The sequence below is a fragment of the Portunus trituberculatus genome, chromosome 19 (genome assembly GCF_017591435.1).
Source record: "Portunus trituberculatus isolate SZX2019 chromosome 19, ASM1759143v1, whole genome shotgun sequence".
NCBI classification, from domain to species: domain Eukaryota; kingdom Metazoa; phylum Arthropoda; class Malacostraca; order Decapoda; family Portunidae; genus Portunus; species Portunus trituberculatus.
The window spans coordinates 14753090-14764366 of record NC_059273.1 but is presented as its reverse complement, the minus strand read 5'-3'; the positions used below and the strand labels follow the sequence as shown (position 1 = coordinate 14764366).

General features: G+C 43.2%; 1 protein-coding gene across 1 annotated transcript in view; it reads left to right on the top strand.

Annotated features, from left to right (window-relative positions):
- Positions 1–7871: 7871 nt before the first annotated feature.
- LOC123506251 overlaps positions 7872–11277 on the top strand; it is a 25663-nt gene continuing 22257 nt past the window's right edge. Inside the window, exons 1-4 of the mRNA XM_045258188.1 lie at positions 7872–8205; positions 8371–8559; positions 9697–9809; positions 10667–10792. Coding sequence (XP_045114123.1) covers positions 8124–8205; positions 8371–8559; positions 9697–9809; positions 10667–10792 — 510 coding nt within the window. The 5' untranslated portion in view covers positions 7872–8123. The remainder of the gene's footprint in view (positions 8206–8370; positions 8560–9696; positions 9810–10666; positions 10793–11277) is intronic.

Sequence of the window (11277 nt, the reverse complement as noted above, 5' to 3'; positions counted from 1 at the left end):
GTCAAGGCGGGAAATACGTAACAAGACAAGAAGATTTTGAGAAGAAAGACAAAAGAAACAGAGAGAGAGAGAGAGAGAGAGAGAGAGAGAGAGAGAGAGAGAGAGAGAGAGAGAGAGAGAGCGGGAATTACGTAAACAGACAAGATTTTGAGAAAGACAAAGAAGAGAGAGAGAGAGAGAGAGAGAGAGAGAGAGAGAGAGAGAGAGAGAGAGAGAGAGAGAGAGAGAGAGAGAGAGAGAGAGAGAGTGGGAGATGAAAATAATAGAGTGGGAGTCAGAAACATGAGCAGCAAGAGGCGCCACATAAAACAAGAATGAGCCGCTACTCTGTTCACTGTCTCTGGCTTTATCCCTCAGGTTCTGCTGGCAAATCTTCACGACTTGCCGGCCGCCGCTCCCTCCGCCGCACCGGCCCGGAAGAAGACACGGGGTTGGAACTTTCCCCTCCTCTCACCTCAGCACCGCGTCTCAGTGCACTCAAAGGACTTTAGACGAATAATACGTGTTTTTACAGAGACTTTCAATGGTAAGAAGTAAAGTAACGAGATTATATTTCACTATTAACAGAAATACTCCTGTGAACTCGCCTGATTATCTCTGTGGCCCTAGAAAATACTCATGATAAGAGAGTAAAGTGGTTCAAAATGCTAGTCTAAGCTCCCGTTCTTTCAAAAACAGATGATTTTCTTACATAATTTATGTAGGGGAATTATATATCACGACTTATGACGAGAATAAATCGCACACTTTTCCCACTTTTGTTTTCTATTTTTATTTTTTTTAATTCATCGATGTCTTGGTTCGTGTCTATTTATCTTGATGTCTCTGCCTCATCCTTCCTGGGCATAAAACTCATAAACACTTTTTTCTTCAGTTTATCCATTATTATTGTTTTGCGTGAACGTGTACCTATCTCTATGTTTTGTACGTGTGTGTGTGTGTGTGTGTGTGTTTTGCATCAATGTCTACCTATCTCTATGTTTTTTGGGGTGTGTGTGTTTGTGTTTATTTTTTGCAGCCCATGACTCCTACACATTCATCCATCCGCCCTTACATTCACGTCTGGATGAGTTCTTTTTCAGCGGTGTATTAACACCTAATATGGACGCTGATCTCTGTTTTCATGTACATTTTTCTTCCTTTTTTTTTATGTTATGGCCTAGAGCGCCTGTAGGCATACTTGAAGAGTATATATGAGAAGTGTTGTTAAACTTCCGCCCATTAGTGGTGCAGGCAATTATATTTATCACCACCCAAGTACATCTTTGGTGTCACCACCTTGAACCTTAAACCACTCGACAATTGGCATAGCTTCAAAGCGTATGTGGTGGGATTCGAACCTACACGTGGACATCTCCCCGATCACACACTCACCACCTTATCCACTAAGCCACCGCCTTCCTGCTACTATGTGTCAATATAAATAGGGAGATTTCAAGGAAATTAACAAATAGATGAATAAAGACGACAAGTGATATAGCTACGAGCAGTTTACAGATTATGACGGTCCTTCACAGCTAAATGTTTATACTATGTAATCTACACACACACACACACACACACACACACACACACACACACACACACACACACACACACACACACACACACACACACACATACATCAAACACACAAATAGAGAGAATATTCTTAGTAGTTTATTTGTGTTTCCGTATCAACTGTCTCTCTTGATGTCTTGATCTCTTCTTCTTCTCTGTCCGGCTCTCTCTCTCTCTCTCTCTCTCTCTCTCTCTCTTCTTCTCTACTCTCTCTCTCTCTCTCTCTCTCTCTCTCTCTCTCTCTCTCTCTCTCTCTCTCTCTCTCTCTCTCTCTCTCTCTCTCTCTCTCTCTCTCTCTCTCTCTCTCTCTCTCTCTCTCTCTCTCTCTCTCTCTCTCTCTCTCTCTCTCTCTCTCTCTCTCTCTCTCTCTCTCTCTCTCTCTCTCTCTCTCTCTCTCTCTCTCTCTCTCTCTCTCTCTCTCTCTCTCTCTCTCTCTCTCTCTCTCTCTCTCTCTCTCTCTCTCTCTCTCTCTCTCTCTCTCTCTCTCTCTCTCTCTCTCTCTCTCTCTCTCTCTCTCTCTCTCTCTCTCTCTCTCTCTCTCTCTCTCTCTCTCTCTCTCTCTCTCTCTCTCTCTCTCTCTCTCTCTCTCACACACACACACACACACACACACACACACATATATACATAAGCCTATTTGAAAAACCAAGCAGAGGAGGTTCCAAGAGTTTCATGGTTACGCCACATGAGTCTCCTCTCTCGCCAACAAGCCATAGGTGTTCACTACCAATCAATCAAAATCCACACGTAAAGATTCGTAACACATTTTCTCTCACTCTTACGTATCTATTCCATCTAATCAAAGTCAATTACATTAACTTCCTCTTTATCTCCATTTGTTTTACCTTTCATGTCTCTCTCTCTCTCTCTTCATTTTTTTGCGCATTCACCTTCCCTCCTCCTACTTCCGCATTTTTTTTCTTTCTCGTCTTTTCACTGCCCTTCTCATTTCCTCTGTGTTATTTTTTCCCTGCCTTTCTTTCCCTCTTCTTTTTGTCTCTTCCTTTTAGATCTCGAGTTGGTCTGAATTCTTAGTTCCATCGTCTTCTCCTTTGCCTGGCCGCTTCCTTCGTGTTTTCATGAGGTCCCTCCTTTCTCCTTTTTCAAGCAACTCTTCTTTTCAATATTGTATACTTTACTTTTCTCCTTTCCGTTCTTCGCTTTTTCGTCCTTTTTCCTTTATCCTCACTCTTTTGTTCCACCCTCCTTCTGCTCCAGTTCCCTGTCTTTTTTCTACTCTTCCTACGCTTCTTCTCTTCTTTCTCGATCTATGCCATCATCTGGTCTCTATCTCTCTCTTCCTCCACTTTTCTCCTTGCCTCCTTCGTCCTTTGTCCCGTCTTTCACCTTTCTTTTATCTATATATTTTCATTGAATTTCACCGGAATAATGCATTTTATTTTTCTGTAGCGGCATCAATACTTTATGAAACTGTGAGGTGTATTTTTCAGTCCCCAGTCTTTTTATATTTTTTGCAATTTCACTATTTTCATTTTATTCTTTACTATTAATTCTTATTCAAAAATTTTTGTTCTCTCTCTCTCTCTCTCTCTCTCTCTCTCTCTCTCTCTCTCTCTCTCTCTCTCTCTCTCTCTCTCTCTCTCTCTCTCTCTCTCTCTCTCTCTCTCTCTCTCTCTCTCTCTCTCTCTCTCTCTCTCTCTCTCTCTCTATGTATATACATTTTATCTGTATTGTATATTTCCTTTAAACACACACACACACACACACACACACACACACACACACACACACACACACACACACACACACACACACACACACACACACACACACACACACACACACACACACACACACACACACACACACACACACACACACACACGGAGACAGAGAGAGAGAGAGAGAGAGAGAGAGAGAGAGAGAGAGAGAGAGAGAGAGAGAGAGAGAGAGAGAGAGAGAGAGAGACTTTTGATACACACACACACACACACACACACACACACACACACACACACACACAGAGAGAGAGAGAGAGAGAGAGAGAGAGAGAGAGAGAGAGAGAGAGAGAGAGAGAGAGAGAGAGAGAGAGAGAGAGAGAGACTTTTGATACACACATACACACACACACACACACACACACACACACACACACACACACACACACACACACACACACACACGATCGCTGGCCCCATGTTTCTCTAAAGCGAGTGACACACGTTACCATTGATAGCTTGAAGAAATTTTCACTTCCTGTTTATTCCGAGAGCTCTGGAACTCAAATCTCTGGACAACGCAAAACAAAAATATAAAAAAAACTCGGAACAATGAAAAAAAAAAGGATCTATTTAAACATCCCCACTTCAGAAATCCTCATAATAATTACACTAACTAATAATGGATACTATTCTCTCGTTGTGCTACAGTGAAACCCTCACGAATGTTGTTTGAAATTTCTCAGTCTTGTAGTTTCCGTAATATTTCAGTCCAAAGAATAGCCTTTATCTACCCCGTGGACTGTATTCAACTTGTATTGTGCTCAAAACATCCACAAAATATCCGCACAAGTTCAAACAGTGCCACGCAACCCTCATGCATTTTACACACACACACACTCAGTCACACACACACACACACACACACACACACACACACACACACACACACACACACACACACACACACACACACACACACACACACACACACACACACACACACTACCAAAAGGTGTTGTGGTTTCCTGAGCAAGAGGAGACAAATAGGTTCTGAGTCACTTTTTTTCCCCCGTGCGCAAAAGTGTAATGCTCTTAAGAGATTACAAACTGGGGGAAGGAGGGAAGGGAGGGAAGAGGCGGCTGCAGCAGAGAGACAGGGGGAGCAGTACCTAGATCGAGGGACTGGAGGGGACGGTGGCGGTCAGATATAGAGGTACTGGGAGCATACGTGGTCTGGCGAAGGGTGTGGGCTGATGTACAGTGGGATGGGGGAGTGATATAGTGTGATGTTGCGGTCTGGCTTCACTCATGTGGGCTTGAGCGTCAGTCAGCCAGTGTTGAAGGCATTAAGGTGTAGCGTGTGTAAACTAGCGCTTTAGGAGGTAGGAGGTTTGCCGTGTTGAGCTGAGGGAGTCAAGGTGTTGCAGTGACCTGAGAGAACTGAGGTGTAATGAGTAAATTTGAATGTACTGGCAGGAACTAGGAAAAGAATAAAGTGTACGAGAGTTTGGAAGGAATTAGGTATAGTGAGAAGAATGAAAAGGGGAATGATGAAGTGTTAGGTTTACAGGTGAGTAAAAAATTTAATGTGGTGTAGCAGTGTCTAGGAAAGAACAGGATATAAAAAGTTACATCAAAGCGAAATGAGATGATGACAGAGGAGTACTTAACAGACTTGACACAGTGAGGGATAGGAGAAAGTATTAGGAGTAACAGTGAGTGCAGAAATAATTAGAGTGTAGGAGTGAATGGATGGGAACTGAAATGTACTGAAGAGACAAAGATGTAACAAGGTATGGGTATAACAAAAGTGGTGGGCTTTTCACGGGAATTTATGGACTGAAGGAGGTACTTTTTGGGTACCTATCGGAGAGCCCACTAGCTAGGGAACCGTTATCTCGAGTAAGGAAGCCTACCTACACTCCAACCATGGCCAGGATTCGAACCCGTGTGCTTGGAGACTTAATTAAAATTAAATAGAAATAGGAACATAATAATATGAGGAAAACGAGAAAGAGTTACTTGTACAGGTGAAGGAAAGGTGAGGGTGAAGCAGCGAACGAGCGAGCGAGGACATGCCTGGGAAATCAGAAAATAAAATACACAAAGAAGCGTTTGTACATGAAGCAGTGGACTTGCGGAACACTACCAACACACTCGTCAACGCACGGAATACTACCAACACACTATTCAACGTACACAACACCCTCCCACTGGCTTGGTCTCAGCTACGATGTTAGTAAATAAAGGTACACAGCTGGGTATTCTTCTCTTAATGTTAAAATGTTATCAAGTTTACCTATTTCGCTGTTCCACCTCCTCAGCATGTTCCTTTGCTTTAATATTTAGAAATTCAGTAATTTTGAGGCTGTTCAACGCACTTTTTTTTTTTAATGAAGTGCATCTGGATTAAACCCTTCAATACTGGGACACATTTTTACCTTGAGATTTGTGGACAATTAAGACCAGTTTATTGACATTAGAAAGTGTCTATGGTGGTCACAAGATTAATGGCCAGAGTCTTCACTGTTTCAGTCCCCCACACAAGTTTTTGAAGCTGTATAAAATCACCAAATAGTAAGCAGAATGAATATAGAAACGCGTCATGGTATTCAAGTGGTTAAACTCGTGTAACATGACCAAAAGTTACCTAAATTAACTTTAAGATCAGGAATATCGCTGAAAATGCTAATCAACAGGAAAAAACATATATTCTTGAAGCGTAATTAAGCGCTATGACACATTATTTCTGTTTCTTTTCTTCACGCTGCATGAAAGAACTACACGGCAGCATCGGTCCAGCGGCCTTCAATGATATATCGTAGTAGTCGTGTTATTATGACGCGTCGAAGGGATGAATGTACAAATATACTCATGCGATAGATAGTGTAGTCTGCGGTGATGTTGTTCAGTTTGTGACTTCAATCTTGGTGCAGTCTTTCATGGTGGTGTGGACAGAGAAGCAAGTCACACATTCATTTTTCCTTTTCATATTCTGCACTCGCGAAGGAAAATATTTCAGGTGTGGACTTCACAAACAAAGCAAAACCTCCAATAAATAAATATACGAAATAAAGCTTGGATGAAGAAAAAATACATACGCACACCCACTATTGCGCGTCCGGCACACACTACATCAGGCACCGAGCGACGTGAGAATGACAAACTAAGACAAAATATTATACCATTTCCAGACGCGGTAACGATTTCCGGCCTCGACCGATGCACGTCCAAACAACAATGCCTAAATATTTAAATGCGAGGTGAAGAATGACCTGCCACACGCGTCGAAACTCCTGCAACACTGCCCCGCTGCAGAACACACACCACTGGGTCTATAGAACACGTAGAGGAACTTAGAAAAAAAAAAAAGCTAGCATATATAGGAGCAGAAAGCGAAAATTAATGCATTAAGATAACCACAAAGTATGAAAATAGGCAACTCCTTGAGAACACAGAGACTGAATCCCAGAGAGAAAGCGGGATAAAGACGCGCAAAGATGAAATGTTGATGAGCAAGCAGAAGTAAAAAAAAGGTAGCGGCGGGTGGTTAGAAGCGGAGGCGGTGAGGTGACGCTTGCAGGCCAGCTTAGCGAACACCATTGAATATTCCCCCGCCGCTTCTCGCTATGTTGACGAGTAAACATTAACCTTCGGGATATGGCAAATTTTTATCCGTGCCGGTAATTACTGCTGCTCTGGCGGTGCATGTTTAATGAGCTCGAGTTCGGGTGCGCATTAAACTAGCGGCGCTGTCAGTCCGTGAAGCAAGAGTTGCCGCTAAATAATGTCCCAGCCGGCGGGAGGCGTGACCCACTGGCCCCAGGAGCACGAAGCGAGCGTGGGTGACGCTTCTTCACGGCTGCCTCCACCTCCACCTCCACCTCCACCTCCATCCCAAGCCGCCGCCGCCTACTCCTCCACCGCTGTTGTAAACGATACCATCAACAATCTCCACCACCAACACAACAGTAGCAGGCAAAGCTGTACCACCAACTCGCCTTTAGGCATTCTTGCTTTCCCTGCTGCCCCCACTCCCACACCCCCACCTGGCCAGGAGCACCAGGTGTTTACCACGACCTGCACACGCCACAAGTTCCTTCCCAGCCACACCCGTAGGGGAGCACTGCTACCCCCAAACACGGTTCCGGCATCATGCAGCCATTCGGATCCATCTTTTTGACTCTCTAAAGCATAAGTCGTCATTTATGCACGCACCTGAACACTGGCATCGTTAGCGTGTGTTTGTACATTACTCCAAAATAGATTTCACAGAATGAACCTACAGTGAGCACTGCCTGCATGGGCCGAGAATGGTGAAGCAGTATTAAGGTTCTGGGAAAGGTTCGATTTTCACTCTTTTTGGTAAAATGTGGATGCGAGAAGCAGAGGCAAGAATCATAAAATCTGCACGCGAGTGAAACGCCGGCGATCAGCGCCTCGCAGCCTCCAGCCTCCGTATTCGCACTTTGCCATCTCACAAATGTCAAATTTATGTATTTCCAATCACGTGAGAGAACAAAGTAACTCTGATTCGTGATTGGCCAAGGGACGAGTGGGAGGAGAGGGAGAAACAGGAGCTTCGGCAAGCAAAAGCACGGCTGGGACTCTCTGTGGTACTGACGAGCTAACATCAGCACTGGCAGCACAACACTATCGCCCCTAACCTAGACACCAACGGTTCCTGCAGAACACCTCACGCCACACCACTTATTAGAGGTCCCATCACGTGTCTCTCCTCATACGGATAAGGAATCACCGACAGCATACTAAGGACAACAACCAAAAGTACAGACCATAGAACACCTGCAAAACCACCGCCAAGTCCTGAGCTGACCCTTCAACTGAGTCCTTCAGCTGTGATTCCTCCATCAGGGTGACATGCGGCGCCTGTTCCTACTCTCCCTCCTGTCCTTGGCGGCCATTTTGCTCACTCACATAACGAACGCTCAAAAAGGTAACTGTAATCAGCTCCCCGTTAGAAAATATATAAGTAATTACATGAATAAACAAATAGATCAAAAGAAAGATAAACAAACAATAAACAGCGATAATTTCTTCTCTCTCTCATCACGATACTCAATGAAGAAAATTACATACACTCATCTGAATCTCTGTACGTTTCCAGGTGGCGGGAAGGTGAAAGTGCTGACGTTGAACAGGGACGGGGCTCAGCGGGGCAACACCCTGGCTGAGTACGGGGAGCCCATCGCTGTGAGGGGAGACTACACGCTTTGTCTTCGCTTCAATATCATCGTCTTCCGCCTCCTGACCGCCGTGATCTATATCCTTGACCAGAAAGACTATGACGAACTACGTGAGTCGATCTTTTTTTTATCTTGAGCATTATACAGTTAGGAAATTTAAGTGAATTACGACAAGAAGCATTGGTAAGGTCTTAAAAGGTAAAATTTATCAGTCAGGCGTTATTTACGTGAAAGCGAATGTTCTCTCTCTCTCTCTCTCTCTCTCTCTCTCTCTCTCTCTCTCTCTCTCTCTCTCTCTCTCTCTCAGCAGTTTTTTTTTTTTTTTGTTATTTAGTTCATGTTCAATTATTCTCTTCTCCTTTTTTTCTATTTCTTTTTTCTTCCTTCTCTTTCTTCTCGTTCTATTCCTTTTCCTCCTCCAATTATCCTTCTCTCCCTTCTTGAATTGCATCGCGTCCCCTTTATTCTTTCTCTTTTATTTTCATCATCCTACTTCTTATTTTCTTCCTCTTTTTTCCTTTTCAATTTTACACTCATTCCTTTTAACTCCTCCTACTCCTCCTCGTCTCTTTCCTCCACCAAAGTTCTATGGAGGCAAGAAGACACAGGACTCATTAGTACTTCTAAAGTGAGTAATTTTCCTACATCAATCATCGCAAATGTTAGAGACTAGCATAATTTTTCCCCTTTCTCTCATTTTTCTTCCTCCTCCCCGCGGCCGGCGAAGCGTGATGATAATGCAGAACAACAGAGAAAATGTATGTGCTTGCGTGCCTCTGCCGTTTAATCTCCCCACCTCTGTTTATTCCTGGTTATTTGGTTTCGTTGTTCCGCACGATGGAGCTTAATTCTTCCCTCCCCAAGACTCTTTCGCCTTGATGTAAGCGGCGGCCAGAGCAGGGCGTGAGGTGACGGTGACTGATGGTGATCGGGCGCAGAGGAACAGTGATGAAGTAATGATAGGTCCCTGTAGGCTTAAGGAACCTACAGCCTATCATCTGCAGTCATCCTGACCCTCCAGCTATCTGTTATTTTTCATATTATCTATCGCTAGCGTTTCCCTCACTTTGTATTGTGAAAAGTTTGGGTATTTTTTTCAGTTAGTTTACGCATACTCTACTGGAGGTTGCTAAGCTTTTAACAGTGTATTCATAGTTTTAGTGCACGGTAGTCTAGAAATTAGTCAGCATTAATAATAGAAACAAAATAATGGTAGTACATGTAATCATACCTCTGCCTCTCCACAGCAATATCGCTGGACGTGTATTTCGAGAAGATAAGGACCAAGTACGGAGGTTATGGAAGATTTTACCCGCTGCCCAACAACCTGGCCACTAACAAATGGTACTTCTACTGCCAGGTGAGTCACGGGTACTGGGATCATATAGGCAACCCAGAGAAGATGCAATTTTATATAAGAACATAAGAAAAGAGGGAATCTGCAAGAGTCTACACGTGGCAGTCCCTGTATGAGAAAGGCAACTTAAACCCTTGAATACCGTGACGCGTTTCCATATTCATTCAGGTGACTATTTGGTGATTTAATACAGCTTCAGAAACTCATGTGGAGGATTAAAATAGTGAAGAGTGTGGCCATTAATCTTCTGATCTCCATAGACCCTTCATGATGTTAATAAAATGGTCTAATTATACATAAATCCCAAGGTTAAAATGTGTCCCAGTACTGAAGGGATTAATTCCATCTATCATCCCTTCCATGAATACATCTAATCTTCTTTTAAAGCTCCCTATTAACTCACCACTAACAACATGACCACTGAGTCCATGTTAACATTAATTGACTTTCTGCACCCACTGGCTTCATTAGCATATTTTTTTTTTCACAATTCCATTTTTTTTTTAACAAACGCAAAACCAAAAACTGACAAAGAACCACCAAAAATGGGAAAAAGAAAAGAAAAACGTCCATGACTCCACCACCACACAAAGCTTTTTTTTATTTTTCTTTATTCGAGTATTCTATTTTTCGTATATTCTCGCTGCACCCCGTCCTTCCTTCCCCTTCCAACCGTCTCCCTTTTACTTTCCTTCCTTCCTACCCTCTTCTCGTGCTCCCTTCTCCTTCTATTTTCCCTCTTTTCCTTCCCCAGCTCCCCTCTTTGCCTTTTCCCTCGCTGACCTCCACTTTTTCACCACCATCACCCTCTCTACTCTCTCCCCTCTTTCCTCTCCTCTTTTCTCTCTCCCTGCCCTCAGACCAGGAACAGCTCTGGGGGTGAAGGTCGCGTTTACCTAGACGGGGAGTTACTAGTGCAAGAGACGATTGCTTTTGCCACTGACGAAGCCGTGCGAGACACTATCATGGGACAAGACGAGTACATGGTAAGGCGAGTCACTTGAGTTTTGGTCAGGTGTGGATTGGTTAAGTTAGTGATGGGTCAGAGTAGATCAAGTTAGTTTAATTGAGTTAGGTTAGAGTACGTCATGTTTGTTTACGTCAGATTAGTTCAAGTTTAGGTTTATATAAGTTAGATTGAGTCAGGGTAGGTTAGTTAGGTTAGTTAGGTTAGTTAGGTTAGTTGGTTAGGTTAGGTTAGGTTAGGTTAGATCAAGGTAGGTCATGTAAGGTTATGGTATGTTAAGTTTAGTTAGATCACGCTACGTTGGGTCAGATTCAGTCACATTATGGTAGGTCAGGGTTGGTCGAGTAAGATTATCCAAAGATAGAAAACTGTCAGTAGAGTGTGACATTTTAAAGTTATTTGTTATATATATTTTTTTCAAACAAGCTGTGCGTTTTACTTTTGTGTTGCTTTGATGTATTTTTTTATTGTGTGTTGTCATGATTTACTAGTTACACAGGCTGT